General features: G+C 50.0%; 1 protein-coding gene across 1 annotated transcript; it reads left to right on the forward strand.

The window, feature by feature from the left end:
• Window positions 1-258: 258 nt before the first annotated feature.
• LOC311116194 (protein FAM117B-like) lies at window positions 259-7,674 on the forward strand (the record flags this gene model as incomplete). Its single annotated transcript, XM_084191317.1, has 4 exons — window positions 259-522; window positions 984-1,416; window positions 6,538-6,661; window positions 6,957-7,674. The coding sequence occupies 4 exons, from the start codon at window positions 259-261 to the stop codon at window positions 7,366-7,368; spliced, it is 1,233 nt and encodes a 410-aa protein (XP_084047443.1). The 3' UTR covers window positions 7,369-7,674.
• Window positions 7,675-20,721: the final 13,047 nt, after the last annotated feature.

Raw genomic sequence — 20,721 nt, forward strand, 5'->3', positions numbered from 1 at the left:
TGGTTAAGATCCTAATGTCCAGCCCAGCCCAGAGCAGAGCAGGTCTGGCCTGGTTAAGATGCTAATGTCCAGCCCAGCCCAGAGCAGAGCAGGTCTGGCCTGGTTAAGATGCTAATGTCCAGCCCAGAGCAGAGCAGGTCTGGCCTGGTTAAGATGCTAATGTCCAGCCCAGCCCAGAGCAGAGCAGGTCTGGCCTGATTAAGATCCTAATGTCCAGCCCAGAGCAGAGCAGAGCAGAGCAGGTCTGGCCTGGTTAAGATGCTAATGTCCAGCCCAGAGCAGAGCAGGTCTGGCCTGATTAAGATCCTAATGTCCAGCCCAGAGCAGAGCAGGTCTGGCCTGGGTAAGATGCTAATGTCCAGCCCAGAGCAGAGCATGTCTGGCCTGATTAAGATCCTAATGTCCAGCCCAGAGCAGAGCAGGTCTGGCCTGGGTAAGATGCTAATGTCCAGCCCAGAGCAGAGCAGGTCTGGCCTGGGTAAGATGCTAATGTCCAGCCCAGAGCAGAGCAGGTCTGGCCTGGTTAAGATCCTAATGTCCAGCCCAGAGCAGAGCAGAGCAGGTCTGGCCTGGTTAAGATCCTAATGTCCAGCCCAGAGCAGAGCAGAGCAGGTCTGGCCTGGTTAAGATCCTAATGTCCAGCCCAGAGCAGAGCAGAGCAGGTCTGGCCTGGTTAAGATCCTAATGTCCAGCCCAGAGCAGAGCAGAGCAGGTCTGGCCTGATTTAAGGGCCACATCCTCAGAATGTCTCAATATTGTTCCCACACAATAAATAGAGGTTAGGAGGGGAGGAGAGGAGGGGGATGAAGGAGGAAGAGAAGTAGAGAGACTGCAAGAGAAGAGGACAAGGTCTTGCTTTCTGTTATGTGATTCAGGTCCTCCTGTACACCTTGGCCCTTGTCAAGCCCTTTGGAGTTGCATGGCTTCCACTCCTGAACCACCAACACTTTCCTCTGTCTCTCTCTCTCTCTCGCTCTCTCTAGGCCCCAATCCCAAAGACTGTCCTGATTCCCATCTCCAAGTCCTCCGTGTCTCGGTTCCGGAACAGTGTGGAGGGGCTGAACCAGGAAATAGAGAGGATCATCATCTGGGACGAGCTGCGCCCCCACGATGTCCCCGACGGACGCCGTGCCCCCCCACCACTGTCCCAACGCCCCTCCTCCCCAATCATATCACGGTGCTGCAGTAGCTCCGCCTTCCGCAGCATCAACACACAGACACCCCAGGGTGGGGGAGGGGCCAGCGGAGGTGTCGTGGTCAGTAACCACAGTAACAGCAGCCGCTCCGATTCCGTCTCCCCCTCCTTCCTGACTGTCCCCACCGACACGGAGACGACGGGGGAGAGAGGGAGAGACGGAGGGGGAGAGAGCCCCTGGCCTAGTAGTGATGAGCTGCTAACAGACTGCAGAGAAAAAGGTGAGGACTGCCCTCGAGAACCACAGACACATAATAGAGACCCTCCCTCCCTCCCTACCTACCGATCAATCAATCCATTTTTTATTTATACTGAAAAATTAACACAACATGTACAGTGTTGGTTTCATGAGCTGAAATGAAAGATCCCAGACATTTTTCATATGCACAAAAAACGTATTTCTCTCAAAAGGCAACTCTAAAATGTGCAGTTTTGTCACACAACACAATGCTAGAGCTAGAGTCCCTACCAACAGACCAGCTAGAGTCCCCTACCAACAGACCAGCTAGAGTCCCCTACCAACAGACCAGCTAGAGTCCCCTACCAACAGACCAGCTAGAGTCCCCTACCAACAGACCAGCTAGAGTCCCCTACCAACAGACCAGCTAGAGTCCCCTACCAACAGACCAGCTAGAGTCCCCTACAAACAGACCAGCTAGAGTCCCCTACCAACAGACCAGCTAGAGTCCCCTACCAACAGACCAGCTAGAGTCCCCTACCAACAGACCAGCTAGAGTCCCCTACCAACAGACCAGCTAGAGTCCCCTACCAACAGACCAGCTAGAGTCCCCTACCAACAGACCAGCTAGAGTCCCCTACCAACAGACCAGCTAGAGTCCCCTACCAACAGACCAGCTAGAGTCCCCTACCAACAGACCAGTTAGAGTCCCCTACCAACAGACCAGCTAGAGTCCCCTACCAACAGACCAGCTAGAGTCCCCTACCAACAGACCAGCTAGAGTCCCCTACCAACAGACCAGCTAGAATCCCCTACCAACAGACCAGCTAGAGTCCCCTACCAACAGACCAGCTAGAGTCCCCTACCAACAGACCAGCTAGAGTCCCCTACCAACAGACCAGCTAGAGTCCCCTACCAACAGACCAGCTAGAGTCCCCTACCAACAGACCAGCTAGAGTCCCCTACCAACAGACCAGCTAGAGTCCCCTACCAACTGACCAGCTAGAGTCCCCTACCAACTGACCAGCTAGAGTCCCCTACCAACAGACCAGCTAGAGTCCCCTACCAACAGACCAGTTAGAGTCCCCTACCAACAGACCAGCTAGAGTCCCCTACCAACAGACCAGCTAGAGTCCCCTACCAACAGACCAGCTAGAGTCCCCTACCAACAGACCAGCTAGAATCCCCTACCAACAGACCAGCTAGAGTCCCCTACCAACAGACCAGCTAGAGTCCCCTACCAACAGACCAGCTAGAGTCCCCTACCAACAGACCAGCTAGAGTCCCCTACCAACAGACCAGCTAGAGTCCCCTACCAACAGACCAGCTAGAGTCCCCTACCAACAGACCAGCTAGAGTCCCCTACCAACTGACCAGCTAGAGTCCCCTACCAACTGACCAGCTAGAGTCCCCTACCAACAGACCAGCTAGAGTCCCCTACCAACAGACCAGCTAGAGTCCCCTACCAACTGACCAGCTAGAGTCCCCTACCAACAGACCAGCTAGAGTCCCCTACCAACAGACCAGGTAGAGTCCCCTACCAACAGACCAGCTAGAGTCCCCTACCAACAGACCAGCTAGAGTCCCCTACCAACAGACCAGGTAGAGTCCCCTACCAACAGACCAGGTAGAGTCCCCTACCAACAGACCAGCTAGAGTCCCCTACCAACAGACCAGCTAGAGTCCCCTACCAACAGACCAGCTAGAGTCCCCTACCAACAGACCAGCTAGAGTCCCCTACCAACAGACCAGCTAGAGTCCCCTACCAACAGACCAGCTAGAGTCCCCTACCAACAGACCAGCTAGAGTCCCCTACCAACAGACCAGGTAGAGTCCCCTACCAACAGACCAGCTAGAGTCCCCTACCAACAGACCAGATAGAGTCCCCTACCAACAGACCAGGTAGAGTCCCCTACCAACAGACCAGCTAGAGTCCCCTACCAACAGACCAGCTAGAGTCCCCTACCAACAGACCAGCTAGAGTCCCCTACCAACAGACCAGGTAGAGTCCCCTACCAACAGACCAGCTAGAGTCCCCTACCAACAGACCAGCTAGAGTCCCCTACCAACAGACCAGCTAGAGTCCCCTACCAACAGACCAGGTAGAGTCCCCTACCAACAGACCAGGTAGAGTCCCCTACCAACAGACCAGCTAGAGTCCCCTACCAACAGACCAGCTAGAGTCCCCTACCAACAGACCAGCTAGAGTCCCCTACCAACAGACCAGCTAGAGTCCCCTACCAACAGACCAGCTAGAGTCCCCTACCAACAGACCAGCTAGAGTCCCCTACCAACAGACCAGCTAGAGTCCCCTACCAACAGACCAGGTAGAGTCCCCTACCAACAGACCAGCTAGAGTCCCCTACCAACAGACCAGCTAGAGTCCCCTACCAACAGACCAGGTAGAGTCCCCTACCAACAGACCAGGTAGAGTCCCCTACCAACAGACCAGCTAGAGTCCCCTACCAACAGACCAGCTAGAGTCCCCTACCAACAGACCAGCTAGAGTCCCCTACCAACAGACCAGCTAGAGTCCCCTACCAACAGACCAGCTAGAGTCCCCTACCAACAGACCAGCTAGAGTCCCCTACCAACAGACCAGCTAGAGTCCCCTACCAACAGACCAGCTAGAGTCCCCTACCAACAGACCAGCTAGAGTCCTCCAACCAACAGACCAGCTAGAGTCCCCTACAAACAGACCAGCTAGAGTCCCCTACCAACAGACCAGCTAGAGTCCCCTACCAACAGACCAGCTAGAATCCCCTACCAACAGACCAGCTAGAATCCCCTACCAACAGACCAGCTAGAATCCCCTACCAACAGACCAGCTAGAGTCCCCTACCAACAGACCAGCTAGAGTCCCCTACCAACTGACCAGCTAGAGTCCCCTACCAACAGACCAGTTAGAGTCCCCTACCAACAGACCAGGTAGAGTCCCCTACCAACAGACCAGCTAGAGTCCCCTACCAACAGACCAGCTAGAGTCCCCTACCAACAGACCAGCTAGAGTCCCCTACCAACAGACCAGCTAGAGTCCCCTACCAACAGACCAGGTAGAGTCCCCTACCAACAGACCAGTTAGAGTCCCCTACCAACAGACCAGCTAGAGTCCCCTACCAACAGACCAGCTAGAGTCCCCTACCAACAGACCAGCTAGAGTCCCCTACCAACAGACCAGCTAGAGTCCCCTACCAACAGACCAGCTAGAGTCCCCTACCAACAGACCAGCTAGAGTCCTCCAACCAACAAACCAGCTAGAGTCCCCTACCAACAGACCAGCTAGAGTCCCCTACCAACAGACCAGCTAGAGTCCCCTACCAACAGACCAGCTAGAGTCCCCTACCAACAGACCAGCTAGAGTCCCCTACCAACAGACCAGCTAGAGTCCCCTACCAACAGACCAGCTAGAGTCCCCTACCAACAGACCAGCTAGAGTCCCCTACCAACAGACCAGCTAGAGTCCCCTACCAACAGACCAGCTAGAGTCCCCTACCAACAGACCAGCTAGAGTCCCCTACCAACAGACCAGCTAGAGTCCTCCAACCAACAAACCAGCTAGAGTCCCCTACCAACAGACCAGCTAGAGTCCCCTACCAACAGACCAGCTAGAGTCCCCTACCAACAGACCAGCTAGAGTCCCCTACCAACAGACCAGCTAGAGTCCCCTACCAACAGACCAGCTAGAGTCCCCTACCAACAGACCAGCTAGAGTCCCCTACCAACAGACCAGCTAGAGTCCCCTACCAACAGACCAGCTAGAGTCCCCTACCAACAGACCAGCTAGAGTCCCCTACCAACAGACCAGCTAGAGTCCCCTACCAACAGACCAGTTAGAGTCCCCTACCAACAGACCAGCTAGAGTCCCCTACCAACAGACCAGCTAGAGTCCCCTACCAACAGACCAGCTAGAGTCCCCTACCAACAGACCAGCTAGAGTCAACACAATGCCACAGATGTCTCAAGTTTTGAGGGAGTGTGCAATTGGCATGCTGACTGCAGGAATGTCCACCAGAGCTGTTGCCAGAGAATTTAATGTTAATTTCTCTACGATAAGCCGCCTCCAACGTCGTTTTAGAGTATTTGGCAGGACGTCTAACCTGCCTCACAACCGCAGATCATTTGTAACCACGCCAGCCCAGGCCTCCACATCCGGCTTCTTCACCTGCACGGCCCCATGTCGCAATGATCTGTACACAATTCCTGGAAGCTGAAAATGTCCCAGTTCTTCCATGGTCATTTGCTAAACAAATATTTGTTTTAATAAATGACATACTGTAATTCACAAAGAGTTGCAAACACTTGTTGAAATTCTTTCAGTAATTTAACTGATGTCGCTCTATCTGTTCTCTTAACACGTATGGACTCAGAACTTAATTCTGTTCTGTTTTATTTTAGAGACCCATTTTGTCATTTGCAAAAGTGCCAATCCTACAATTTGTTTGATTTAAAATTGAACCTTTAATTAATTTGTCAAGATAATTTGGCCTTTTTACTTATTTTTTTCTGTTTTAATCAAATACATAATTCATGGCAATTCATATCTTGCAGTAAAATACTTGAATCTTTAAGAAAAGACAGGTTAAATGTTTTTTAAGTTTTGATTTTCTCTTACTTTGAAAATAGTCCTAATCATAAAGGGCTAGATGATATCCAAAACAACTAACAATACAGTGAATTCATATATTTTCAGTAATTTTAAATTGTAAACACAATACCACAACTCATTTCTCCAATCTTGGAGGTACACTTAATACATTTTTCTATAATTTTGCTGTGTATTTCAGATGGAATCAATAATATGCCATTTAGCAGAGGCTTTTATCCAAAGCGACTTACAGTCACGTGTGCATACATTTTTACGTATGGGTGGTCCCGGGGATCGAACCCACTATCCTGGGCGTTACAAGCGCCGTGCTCTACCAGCTGAGCTACAGAGGACCACAATCAAGGCATTCAAATGTACCAGAGGCCATCAAAATATAGCTTATTTGGTAAAAATGTCTGGAGTAGCCAGCCGCCCCGGGGGAACCTGGCTGGCTAGCTTTTTTATTGGGCTGGCTACTCCACGTGCTTGTGGAAAAACACTGTGCCTCCCAGGCTGATAACTGATCGTGTGTGTTATAATTACAAAAATAATAATAATTACAGGTTGTTCTTTTCCCAGACCTCGGGCCCAGCTCCCCACTCCCTAAATACGCCTCCTCTCCCAAACCCAACAACAGCTACATGTTCAAACGAGAGCCTCCTGAGGGCTGTGAGAGAGTCAAGGTCTTCACTGAGAAAACACAGTCAGTACTTTTTACTCCTCCTGATATCAATGCTCATGTTGTTGTTTCTTAACGCCATCCTTCTCTTCTTGTTCTGCCTTTATCTCTCTTAGTGGCTGAGCCTGCAGAGCCTTGAGATGATGATGATGATGATAGTTCAGTCAATGACCCCAGACTAGCTGAGTCAGAATGGGCTGTTATGTTTAGTGACACTTCTGTTCTCTCTGTGTGTTCGTGGTTGTCCCCCTCCTCTCCTCTCCCCTCCTCTCTTCTCCTCTCCCCTCCTCTCCTCTCCTCTAATTTACCCTCCCCTCAGGTCCAAGCCTCCCCAGCAGGTCCCTTGTCCTCTCCTGAGGTCCAAGCCTCCCCAGCAGGTCCCTCAGTTCCTCACAGGTCCAGACAGGAACAAGGTCAACTTCATCCCCAACAGTGGCTCGGCCTTCTGCCTCGTCAGCATCCTCAAGCCCCTCCTCTCCACGACAACCCAGGAACTAAACCTCAAACCCCTCCTCCCCACGAGCAACCAGGAGCTCAGCCTGAAGAGCCCCGGGGCAGGGCCCAACTTTACCTTGTCCCCACTCAGCACGCCTCTTACTGGGGCTTCCCTCAGCCTTTCTTCCCTGACCCTGGAACAGCAGGAGCAGAGGATCTCCAGAGGGACCAGTACCCTGTCTTCCTCCAGTCAGCCCCCCTGCCTCCCCCTCCCTCAACAACTGGAGAAGACCTAGAGCCTCCAACCCCCACAGGAACCCACCATCAGACCACCATAACTAGAGTCCCCTACCAACAGACCACCTAGAATCCCCTACCAACAGACCAGGTAGAGTCCCCTACCAACAGACCAGCTAGAGTCCCCTACCAACAGACCAGCTAGAGTCCCCTACCAACAGACCAGCTAGAGTCCCCTACCAACAGACCAGCTAGAGTCCCCTACCAACAGACCAGTTAGAGTCCCCTACCAACAGACCAGCTAGAGTCCCCTACCAACAGACCAGCTAGAGTCCCCTACCAACAGACCAGCTAGAGTCCCCTACCAACAGACCAGCTAGAGTCCCCTACCAACAGACCAGCTAGAGTCCCCTACCAACAGACCAGCTAGAGTCCCCTACCAACAGACCAGCTAGAGTCCCCTACCAACAGACCAGCTAGAGTCCCCTACCAACAGACCAGCTAGAGTCCCCTACCAACAGACCAGCTAGAGTCCCCTACCAACAGACCAGCTAGAGTCCCCTACCAACAGACCAGCTAGAGTCCCCTACCAACAGACCAGCTAGAGTCCCCTACCAACAGACCAGCTAGAGTCCCCTACCAACAGACCAGTTAGAGTCCCCTACCAACAGACCAGCTAGAGTCCCCTACCAACAGACCAGCTAGAGTCCCCTACCAACAGACCAGCTAGAGTCCCCTACCAACAGACCAGCTAGAGTCCCCTACCAACAGACCAGCTAGAGTCCCCTACCAACAGACCAGCTAGAGTCCCCTACCAACAGACCAGCTAGAGTCCTCCAACCAACAGACCAGCTAGAGTCCCCTACCAACAGACCAGCTAGAGTCCCCTACCAACAGACCAGCTAGAGTCCCCTACCAACAGACCAGCTAGAGTCCCCTACCAACAGACCAGCTAGAGTCCCCTACCAACAGACCACCATAACTACAGCCCTACAATAACCAGCATACAACCATCAACACCAGACCCCTTCAGATCAGAACCACCAGCATCCTGCTGCACAAACTCCCAACTGATCCTTTTCTAATCATATGGCAGAAAAACATGTCTGCTAAAATGTTCCTCCTGGAAGACAAAAATGACTTTTGCTATGCAGCTTTGTAGTTGATAAAGAAAATAGCAAGCAGAGGTTGTAGGGTAACAAAGAGACTTCTGTAGCGATGTTTATTCAGGATAGAGTTAGATATGTTTACTACTACCACCCTGTAACCTCTGACCCTGTAACCTCTGACCCTGTAACCTCTAAGGCATGACAGGACAGCGGACGCATGGCCCCGCCACTCCTCTCCCTTCTCTTTCCTCGTAGGGAGCAGACAAAATGGCCACCCCACAGCCAGTGGTTTGAAGTGAACTGTTCTAAACAACAGAGACTCTCATTAATCTCAGAGAAAAAAATCTAAACCTAAAGATTGTTGAATGCCCCGTTCATGTTTATCTGTGACAGTGGTAGTAGCCATCTGCATCTTGCCTGGACAGAAAATAAGTAGTCTGTATTTTGTCATATTGGGGCTTCATATCAGAAATGTATTTTTATGTATTGTGTGTAATAAACAAACAATGATACAGTGGGGAAAAAAAGTATTTAGTCAGCCACCAATTGTGCAAGTTCTCCCACTTAAAAAAATGAGAGAGGCCTGTAATTTTCATCATAGGTACACGTCAACTATGACAGACAAATTTAGAAAAAAAAATCCAGAAAATCACATTGTAGGATTTTTAATGAATATATTTGCAAATTATGGTGGAAAATAAGTATTTGGTCACTTACAAACAAGCAAGATATCTGGCTCTCATAGACCTGTAACTTCTTCTTTAAGGGGTTCCTCTGTCCTCCACTCGTTACCTGTATTAATGGCACCTGTTTGAACTTGTTATCAGTATAAAAGACACCTGTCCACAACCTCAAACAGTCACACTCCAAACTCCACTATGGCCAAGACCAAAGAGCTGTCAAAGGACACCAGAAACAAAATTGTAGACCTGCACCAGGCTGGGAAGACTGAATCTGCAATAGGTAAGCAGCTTGGTTTGAAGAAATCAACTGTGGGAGCAATTATTAGGAAATGGAAGACATACAAGACCACTGATAATCTGCCTCGGTCTGGGGCTCCACGCAAGATCTCACCCTGTGGGGTCAAAATTATCACAAGAACGGTGAGCAAAAATCCCAGAACCACACGGGGGGACCTAGTGAATGACCTGCAGAGAGCTGGGACCAAAGTAACAAAGCCTACCATCAGTAACACACTACGCCGCCAGGGACTCAAATCCTGCAGTGCCAGACGTGTCCCCCTGCTTAAGCCAGTACATGTCCAGGCCCGCCTGAAGTTTGCTAGAGTGCATTTGGATGATCCAGAAGAGGATTGGGAGAATGTCATATGGTCAGATGAAACCAAAATAGAACTTTTTGGTAAAAACTCAACTCGTCGTGTTTGGAGGACAAAGAATGCTGAGTTGCATCCAAAGAACACCATACCTACTGTGAAGCATGGGGGTGGAAACATCATGCTTTGGGGCTGTTTTTCTGCAAAGAGACCAGGACGACTGATCCGTGTAAAGGAAAGAATGAATGGGGCTATGTATCGTGAGATTTTGAGTGAAAACCTCCTTCCATCAGCAAGGGCATTGAAGATGAAACGTGGCTGGGTCTTTCAGCATGACAATGATCCCAAACACACTGCCCGGGCAACGAAGGAGTGGCTTCGTAAGAAGCATTTCAAGTCCTGGAGTGGCCTAGCCAGTCTCCAGATCTCAACCCCATAGAAAATCTTTGGAGGGAGTTGAAAGTCTGTGTTGCCCAGCGACAGCCCCAAAACATCACTGCTCTAGAGGAGATCTGCATGGAGGAATGGGCCAAAATACCAGCAACAGTGTGTGAAAACCTTGTGAAGACTTACAGAAAACATTTGACCTGTGTCATTGCCAACAAAGGGTATATAACAAAGTATTGAGAAACTTTTGTTATTGACCAAATACTTATTTTCCACCATAATTTGCAAATAAATTCATAAAAAATCCTACATCTTTTGAAGTGGGAGAACTTGCACAATTGGTGGCTGACTCAATACTTTTTTTCCCCACTGTAGGCCTGTTTTTTCAGTTCAGTTCTCAGCGAGACCAAGAGACCTGGTGACAATCATGATACTCTCAGGTTGATAAAGGTCCTAGATCTCCTCGGTGACTGGTTTATTATGAGGTGGAGGTGGTTCCAGAGCCTTCCAAGAGTTCTAGAACCTTTCAAGAGTTCTAGAAACTTCCAAGAGAAGTAAAAAGGAAACTGAATGTGCCTGTTTTCCAACCTGGCCCATCGGGGGTCAATAGTCTACAATGTCCTTAGCCTCATCTCTTGTCTGTCTGTCTGCCTGCCTGCCTGCCTCCCTCCCTCCCTCCCTCCCTCCCTCCCTCCCTCCCTTCCTCCATTGACAGGGAGGGGAACCGAGTTGTTTGAATGTTGATAAGAAAATAAAAAATAGGAAGTACTGTTCTTACTGTTTTCTGTCTGTCTTATCTGTTGGACACACAACCAGTGTCCCAAATGGTACCCTATTCCAAATATATAGTGCACTACTTTTGATGAGAGCCCATAGGGTAGTGCACTATACAGAGAATAGGGTGCCATTCATGACGCATCCTGACTCTTCAGACGCACCAGGGAACAAAGAGACAGATGGGGAGTAGCGGAGCAGCATAGAACTGGCCACACGTTTCATTCTGTTTCTTTACAAGGCAATAGAAAATGGTGGAAGGAACGAATGGAAGGTACTTCGACACCACAAGACAAATATCGAATATAGAATTTGGTTCAGCTTTAACAATTTGTATGATAAGTAACCAAATTAGATTTAACAGGGAATGTGGCTGTTGTTGCTCTAACCAACCAGATTCCAGTGGCTCCAGGATTAAGTTTCACCTAGGTACAGATCTAGGATCTGCTTCCCAACAGTGTTTGTAATGAAGGTAATAATGAAGGTAATACTCTGCCACAAAAATGGAAGAGGCAATTACTCAAAAGAGAAAGGAATGAATGTGTTTGTCTGCCGCCAATCAAAAACCATGCATGGCTTAAGATGACTAGTATAGAAGGTTGTTTTTGGTCACAGGTCCGGGAATGGCTGAAGGATTGCAATATTTACCTGGAGCTAACCCTGCAGATAGCACTACTGGGTGATCTGAAAAGTCATAGTCAATCGATCAATAACATAATAATACTATTAGCACATTTTTTTATTTTCAATTCACAATCTGTAGAAACAATGAGAATAGAAAGGTTCAGAACTTTTGTAAGACATCACAGTACAGTTGAAAAATATGTGAATGTGTGTATATGTATATATGTATGTATGTGTGTGTGTGTGTGTGAATGTGTATATATATATATATATATATATATATATATATATATATATATATATATATATATATATATATATATATATATAAAACATGGGGGATTGGAAGTGATGCAGACAATTACATTGATGGAAGTTATAATCTATCTGCAATATTAAGCTGATCTAAGCTAAAAAAATATAAAAATAAAAGATGACTAGTATAAATCGTAAAATGTATCAGTTTCACTTAAGGTCGAGAGGTTTGACAACGTACCACATAAAATTCAGGATAGTTGGAACAGATTTTCGATGTCCCAATACCATGGCAACGGGTTTATGAACTGATAAACAAAACAACATTTGACGCATCAATCCGTTCTTTTAATTTAAGCTATTATATAAAATAATGGTAAATATATGGGGCATTGGACAGTCAGCCCTTTGCAGACTCTGCCATGAAGAAACAGAATCAATAGATCATTTCTTTTGGAACTGTCCTTCGGTGGCTCGCTTTTGGAGTCAGGTCGAGGAGCGGTTGTTAAGTCATAATGTCTGTGTTCAGATGGACCTGCAAACTGTATTGTTAAGGGATCTGAAAAACCACGATCAGTCAATAGGAAATATGATTATACTCTTAGGTAAAGTATTTATTTTTAGGGCGATCTCTGTAGAAATGGTTCAAATAGAGACATCACAGTAAAATAGAAGGATGTATTGCAAAAATAAATAGTAAAATGGTAATATACTGGGAAAGACGGGTTCGTCTGAGGGGTGAATATGAAAATAAATAGTCAAATAGCAAGAGAGTTGGCTAAAGACTTTTGGAGAGAAAAGAAAGAAGGGATACTGGTCTGTAGTTGTCGACATCGGAGGGATCGAGTGTAGGTTTTTTAAGAAGGGGTGCAACTCTCGCTGTCTTGAAGACGGAAGGGACATAGCCAGCGGTCAAGGATGAGTTGATGAGCGAGGTGAGGTAAGGGAGAAGGTCACCGGAGATGGTCTGGAGAAGAGAGGAGGGGATAGGGTCAAACGGGCAGGTTGTTGGGCAGCCGGCCGTCACAAGTAGCAAGATTTCATATGGAGAGAGAGGGGAGAAATAAGTCAAAGCATAGGGTAGGGCAGTGTGAGCAGGACCAGCAGTGTCATTTGACTTAACAAATGAGGATCGGATGTCGTCAACCTTCTTTTCAAAATGGTTGACGGAGTCATCCACAGAGAGGGAGGAGGGGGGGAGGGGAGGAGGATTCAGCAGGGAGGAGAAGGTGGCAAAGAGCTTCCTAGGGTTAGAGGCGGATGCTTGGAATTTAGAGTGGTAGAAAGTGGCCTTAGCAGCAGAAACAGATGAAGAAAATGTAGAGAGGAGGGAGTGAAAAGATGACAGGTCCGCAGGGAGTCTAGTTTTCCTCCATTTCCGCTCGGCTGCCCGGAGCTCTGTTCTGTGAGCTCGCAATGAGTCGTCAAGCCTTACACAGGAAGCGGCACAGGTCCTAATCCAGGCACTTGTCATCTCCCGTCTGGATTACTGCAACTCACTGTTGGCTGGGCTCCCTGCCTGTGCCATTAAACCCCTACAACTCATCCAGAATGCCGCAGCCCGTCTGGTGTTCAACCTTCCCAAGTTCTCTCACGTCACCCCGCTCCTCCGCACACTCCACTGGCTTCCAGTTGAAGCTCGCATCTGTTACAAGACCATGGTGCTTGCCTATGGAGCTGTGAGGGGAACGGCACCTCCGTACCTTCAGGCTCTGATCAGTCCCTACACCCAAACGAGGGCATTGCGTTCATCCACCTCTGGCCTGCTGGCTCCCCTTCCTCTGCGGAAGCATAGTTCCCGCTCAGCCCAGTCAAAACTGTTCGCTGCTCTGGCACCCCAATGGTGGAACAAGCTCCCTCACGACGCCAGGACAGCGGAGTCACTCACCACCTTCCGGAGACATTTGAAACCCCACCTCTTTAAGGAATACCTGGGATAGGATAAAGTAATCCTTCTACCCCCCCAAAAAAAAATAATAATAATAATAATAATGTAAAGTGGTTATCCCACTGGCTATAGGGTGAATGCACCAATTTGTAAGTCGCTCTGGATAAGAGCGTCTGCTAAATGACGTAAATTTAAATGTAAATGTAAGCCACGGAGCAGGAGGGGAGGACCGAGCCGGCCGGGAGGATAGGGGACATAGAGAGTCAAAGGATGCAGAAAGGGAGGAGAGGAGGGTTGAGGAGGCAGAATCAGGAGATTGGAGGGAGAAGGATTGAGCAGAGGGAAGAGATGATAGGATGGAAGAGGAGAGAGTAGCGAGAGAGAGAGAGCGAAGGTTGCGACGGCGCATTACCATCTGTGTAGGGGCAGAGTGAGTAGTGTTGGAGAAGAGCGAGAGAGAAAAGGATACAAAGTAGTGGTCGGAGACATGGAGGGGAGTTGCAGTGAGATTAGTAGAACAACAGCATCTAGTAAAGATGAGGTCAAGCGTATTGCTTGCCTTTACCCCGCTGCCTGCTACCCTGCTGCCTGCTACCCTGCTGCCTGCTACCCTGCTACCCTGCTTCATGCTGCCCTGCTACCCTGCTACCCTGCTGCCTGCTACCCTGTTGCCCTGCTGCCCTGATACCCTGTTGCCCTGCTGCCCTGTTGCCCTGCTACCCTGTTGCCCTGCTGCCCTGCTGCCTGCTACCCTGCTGCCTGCTACCCTGCTGCCTGCTACCCTGCTGCCTGCTACCCTGCTACCCTGCTGCCTGCTACTCTGCTACCCTGCTTCATGCTGCCCTGCTACCCTGCTACCCTGCTGCCTTCTACCCTGTTGCCCTGCTGCCCTGATACCCTGTTGCCCTGCTGCCCTGTTGCCCTGCTGCCCTGCTGCCTGCTACCCTGCTGCCTGCTACCCTGTTGCCCTGCTACCCTGCTGCCTGCTACCCTGCTGCCCTGCTACCCTGCTGCCTGCTACCCTGCTACCCTGCTGCCCTGCTGCCTGCTACCCTGCTGCCTGCTACCCTGCTGCCTGCTGCCCTGCTACCCTGCTGCCTGCTACCCTGCTACCCTGTTGCCCTGCTGCCCTGCTACTCTGCTACCCTGTTGCCCGATACCCTGTTGCCCTGCTACCCTGCGGCCCTGCTATCCTGTTGCCCTGCTACTCTGCTGCCTTGCTACCCTGTTGCCCTGCTACCCTGCTGCCTGCTATTCTTCTGCCTGCTACCCTGCTGTCTGCTACCCTGCTACCCTGCTACTTTGCTGTCTGCTAGCCTGCTACCCTGCTACCCTGCTGCCTCCTGCCTGCTACCCTGCTACCAGCTACCCTGCTGCCTGCTACCCTGCTGCCTGCTACCCTGCTGCCTGCTACCCTGCTGCCTACTACCCTGCTACCCTGCTGCCTGCTACCTTGCTACCCTGTTGCCCTGCTGCCCTGCTACCCTGCTGCCCTGCTACCCTGCTGCCCTGCTGCCTGCTACCCTGCTGCCTGCTACCCTGCTGCCTGCTACCCTGCTACCCTGCTGCCTGCTACCTTGCTACCCTGTTGCCCTGCTGCCCTGCTACTCTGCTACCCTGCTACCCTGTTGCCCGATACCCTGTTGTCCTGCTACCCTGCGGCCCTGCTATCCTGTTGCCCTGCTACTCTGCTGCCTTGCTACCCTGTTGCCCTGCTGCCTGCTATTCTTCTGCCTGCTACCCTGCTGTCTGCTACCCTGCTACCCTGCTACTCTGCTGCCTGCTAGCCTGCTACCCTGCTGCCTCCTGCCTGCTACCCTGCTGCCAGCTACCCTGCTGCCTGCTACCAGCTACCCTGCTGCCTGCTACCCTGTTGCCCTGCTACCCTGCTGCCTGCTACCCTGCTGCCCTGCTACCCTGCTGCCCTGCTGCCTGCTACCCTGCTGCCTGCTGCCCTGCTACCCTGCTGCCTGCTGCCCTGCTACTCTGCTACCCTGTTGCCCGATACCCTGTTGCCCTGCTACCCTGCGGCCCTGCTATCCTGTTGCCCTGCTACTCTGTTGCCCTGCTACCCTGCTGCCTGCTATTCTTATGCCTGCTACCCTGCTGTCTGCTACCCTGCTACCCTACTACTCTGCTGCCTGCTAGCCTGCTACCCTGCTACCCTGCTGCCTGCTAGCCTGCTACCCTGTTGCTTGCTACCCTGTTGCTTGCTACCCTGCTGTCTACTGCCCTGCTACCAGCTACCCTGCTACCCTGCTGCCTTCTGCCTGCTACCCTGCTGCCAGCTACCCTGCTGCCTGCTACCAGCTACCCTGCTACCCTGCTGCCTGCTACCCTGCTGCCTGCTACCCTGCTACCCTGCTACCCTGCTGCCAGCTACCCTGCTGCCTGCTACCCTGCTGCCTGCTACCCGGCTGCCTGCTACCCTGCTGCCTGCTACCAGCTACCCTGCTACCCTGCTGCCTGCTACCCTGCTGCCAGCTACCCTGCTGCCTGCTACCCTGCTGCCTGCTACCCTGCTGTCTACTGCCCTGCTACCAGCTACCCTGCTGCCTGCTACCAGCTACCCTGCTACCCTGCTGCCTGCTACCCTGCTGCCTGCTACCCTGCTGCCTGCTACCCTGCTGCCTGCTACCCTGCTGCCAGCTACCCTGCTGCCTGCTACCAGCTACCCTGCTACCCGCTACCAGCTACCCTGCTACCCTGCTGCCTGCTACCCTGCTGCCAGCTACCCTGCTGCCAGCTACCCTGCTGCCTGCTACCCTGCTGCCTGCTACCAGCTACCCTGCTACCCTGCTGCCTGCTACCCTGCTGCCAGCTACCCTGCTGCCTGCTACCCTGCTGCCTGCTACCCTGCTGCCTGCTACCCTGCTGCCTGCTACCCTGCTGCCTGCTACCCTGCTCAGCCCAGAACCACATGGCGTCAGCCTCTAAAAGTGAATCAGAACCCTTAATCAGAATGAACTCTGCATTGGGACATTCTGATAAAGCCAAAGTTTCAGTATTATTAGGTAACTGTAATATTGTCAAATAGTTTCCTCTAAGATATGCACACACTCCCTAAACCTCTGTTGTATGTTTGATTTGTTTCGTCACTGTACTTTAGGCCTCCCCCTGATTCACTGCTGCTATTGGTTCAGCCCTACTAGGCCGAAGTCAACCTGCCCTCAGAATTACTAACTGATGTACTTGATTCATTTTGAAACATGGCATTTGGAATACACAAACAGTTTATGGTTTTAGAGTGCTCCATGGAAGCAATTCCCATATCACTCAATCTGTGCAACAGTTGTTCCCTGTCTGCATTCTCCTCCTAGTGGCGACTTGGTGAAACACTAGATGTTTATACAAGGGGACATGGCTAAAGACCACAACCAAATAATACTATTATATACATATTGACTACACTCATTACTTATAAATAAATAAACTTCAAGGTTAGCTTTGTTCTGAGTGTATCAAGGAGCTGCTGTTAAAGATGCATTAGAGAGGGTGTCAGGGCCATAGTAGATAGAGGTTAGAGGGTTAGGGCAGGACGTTGGAGAGGGTTAGGGCAGGACGTTAGAGAGGGTTAGGGCAGGACGTTAGAGAGGGTTAGGGCAGGACGTTAGAGAGGGTTAGGGCAGGACGTTAGAGAGGGTTAGGGCAGGACGTTAGAGAGGGTTAGGGCAGGACGTTAGAGAGGGTTAGGGCAGGACGTTAGAGAGGGTTAGGGCAGGACGTTAGAGAGGGTTAGGGCAGGACGTTAGAGAGGGTTAGGGCAGGACGTTAGAGAGGGTTAGGGCAGGACATTAGAGAGGGTTAGGGCAGGACGTTAGAGAGGGTTAGGGCAGGACATTAGAGAGGGTTAGGGCAGGACGTTAGAGAGGGTTAGGGCAGGACGTTAGAGAGGGTTAGGGCAGGACGTTAGAGAGGGTTAGGGCAGGACGTTAGAGAGGGTTAGGGCAGGACATTAGAGAGGGTTAAGGCAGGACGTTAGAGAGGGTTAGGGCAGGACGTTAGAGAGGGTTAGGGCAGGACGTTAGAGAGGGTTAGGGCAGGACGTTAGAGAGGGTTAGGGCAGGGCGTTAGAGAGGGTTAGGGCAGGACGTTAGAGAGGGTTAGGGCAGGACGTTAGAGAGGGTTAGGGCAGGGCGTTAGAGAGGGTTAGGGCAGGACGTTAGAGAGGGTTAGGGCAGGACGTTAGAGAGGGTTAGGGCAGGGCGTTAGAGAGGGTTAGGGCAGGACGTTAGAGAGGGTTAGGGCAGGACGTTAGAGAGGGTTAGGGCAGGACGTTAGAGAGGGTTAGGGCAGGGCGTTAGAGAGGGTTAGGGCAGGACATTAGAGAGGGTTAGGGCAGGACGTTAGAGAGGGTTAGGGCAGGACGTTAGAGAGGGTTAGGGCAGGACGTTAGAGAGGGTTAGGGCAGGACGTTGGAGAGGGTTAGGGCAGGACATTAGAGAGGGTTAAGGCAGGACGTTAGAGAGGGTTAGGGCAGGACTGGTGTCCTAGCCTTATGCATTACTCAGGGTGTTAGGGTCATAGTTCTGACCATAGTTATGGCATGCTGGGTTAAAGGTGATTGATCCAGTGCAGTCATGCATACAGGCAAACCAAGCGATGCCCAGGAAGCAGACATCCTCCCCCCCCCCTTTGTGACTGAGGGAGCAGGGAGCTGGGGCTTTTGTGAATGCAGGTGCAGAAATGTTCACACAGAGGCCAGACAGTTTGGGGCCCTGTCTCCCGTGTCCCTCTATGCAGAACAGAGCAGGCAGCCATACAGCCACGGTCACCAGTAATAATAACAGCCTGGCTGCTGAGCCATATATATATATACATTCACTGGCCTGGCTGCTGAGCCATATATATATATACATTCACTGGCCTGGCTGCTGAGCCATATATATATATATACATTCACTGGCCTGGCTGCTGAGCCATATATATATATACATTCACTGGCCTGGCTGCTGAGCCATATATATATATATATACATTCACTGGCCTGGCTGCTGAGCCATATATATATATACATTCACTGGCCTGGCTGCTGAGCCATATATATATATATACATTCACTGGCCTGGCTGCTGAGCCATATATATATATACATTCACTGGCCTGGCTGCTGAGCCATAGATATATACATTCACTGACCTGGCTACTGAGCCATATATATATATATATACATTCACTGGCCTGGCTGCTGAGCCATAGATATACACATTCACTGGCCTGGCTGCTGAGCCATATATATATACACATTCACTGGCCTGGCTGCTGAGCCATATATATATACATTCACTGGCCTGGCTGCTGAGCCATAGATATACACATTCACTGGCCTGGCTGCTGAGCCATAGATATACACATTCACTGGCCTGGCTGCTGAGCCATATATATATATATATACATTCACTGGCCTGGCTGCTGAGCCATATATATATATACATTCACTGGCCTGGCTGCTGAGCCATATATATATATACATTCACTGGCCTGGCTGCTGAGCCATATATATACACATTCACTGGCCTGGCTGCTGAGCCATAGATATATATACATTCACTGGCCTGGTTGCTGAGCCATATATATATATATATATATACATTCACTGGCCTGGCTGCTGAGCCATAGATATATATACATTCACTGGCCTGGTTGCTGAGCCATATATATATATATATATACACATTCACTGGCCTGGCTGCTGAGCCATAGATATATACATTCACTGGCCTGGCTGCTGAGCCATAGATATATACATTCACTGACCTGGCTGCTGAGCCATATATATATATATATACATTCACTGGCCTGGCTGCTGAGCCATAGATATATACATTCACTGGCCTGGCTGCTGAGCCATATATATATATACATTCACTGACCTGGCTGCTGAGCCATATATATATATACATTCACTGGCCTGGCTGCTGAGCCATATATATATATACATTCACTGGCCTGGCTGCTGAGCCATATATATATATACATTCACTGGCCTGGCTGCTGAGCCATAGATATACACATTCACTGGCCTGGCTGCTGAGCCATATATATATATATATATATATACATTCACTGGCCTGGCTGCTGAGCCATATATATATATACATTCACTGGCCTGGCTGCTGAGCCATATATATATATACATTCACTGGCCTGGCTGCTGAGCCATATATATATATATATATACATTCACTGGCCTGGCTGCTGAGCCATAGATATACACATTCACTGGCCTGGCTGCTGAGCCATATATATATACATTCACTGGCCTGGCTGCTGAGCCATATATATATATACATTCACTGGCCTGGCTGCTGAGCCATATATATACACATTCACTGGCCTGGCTGCTGAGCCATAGATATACACATTCACTGGCCTGGCTGCTGAGCCATATATATATATATATACATTCACTGGCCTGGCTGCTGAGCCATATATATATATATATACATTCACTGGCCTGGCTGCTGAGCCATATATATACACATTCACTGGCCTGGCTGCTGAGCCATAGATATACACATTCACTGGCCTGGCTGCTGAGCCATAGATATATATACATTCACTGGCCTGGCTGCTGAGCCATATATATATATACATTCACTGGCCTGGCTGCTGAGCCATATATATATATACATTCACTGGCTTGGCTGCTGAGCCATATATATATACATTCACTGGCTTGGCTGCTGAGCCATATATATATACACATTCACTGGCCTGGCTGCTGAGCCATATATATATATACACTCACTGGCCTGGCTGCTGAGCCATATATATATATACACTCACTGGCCTGGCTGCTGAGCCATATATATATATATATATATACATTCACTGGCCTGGCTGCCGAGCAATAGATATATACATTCACTGGCCTGGCTGCTGAGCCATATATATATATATATATATACATTCACTGGCCTGGCTGCTGAGCCATATATATATATACATTCACTGGCCTGGCTGCTGAGCCATATATATATATATATATACATTCACTGGCCTGGCTGCTGAGCCATATATATATATACACTCACTGGCCTGGCTGCTGAGCCATATATATATATATATATACATTCACTGGCCTGGCTGCTGAGCCATA

This window comes from Coregonus lavaretus (assembly GCF_964263955.1).
Source record: "Coregonus lavaretus genome assembly, contig: HAP1_SCAFFOLD_4558, whole genome shotgun sequence".
Classification (NCBI taxonomy): Eukaryota; Metazoa; Chordata; class Actinopteri; order Salmoniformes; family Salmonidae; genus Coregonus; species Coregonus lavaretus.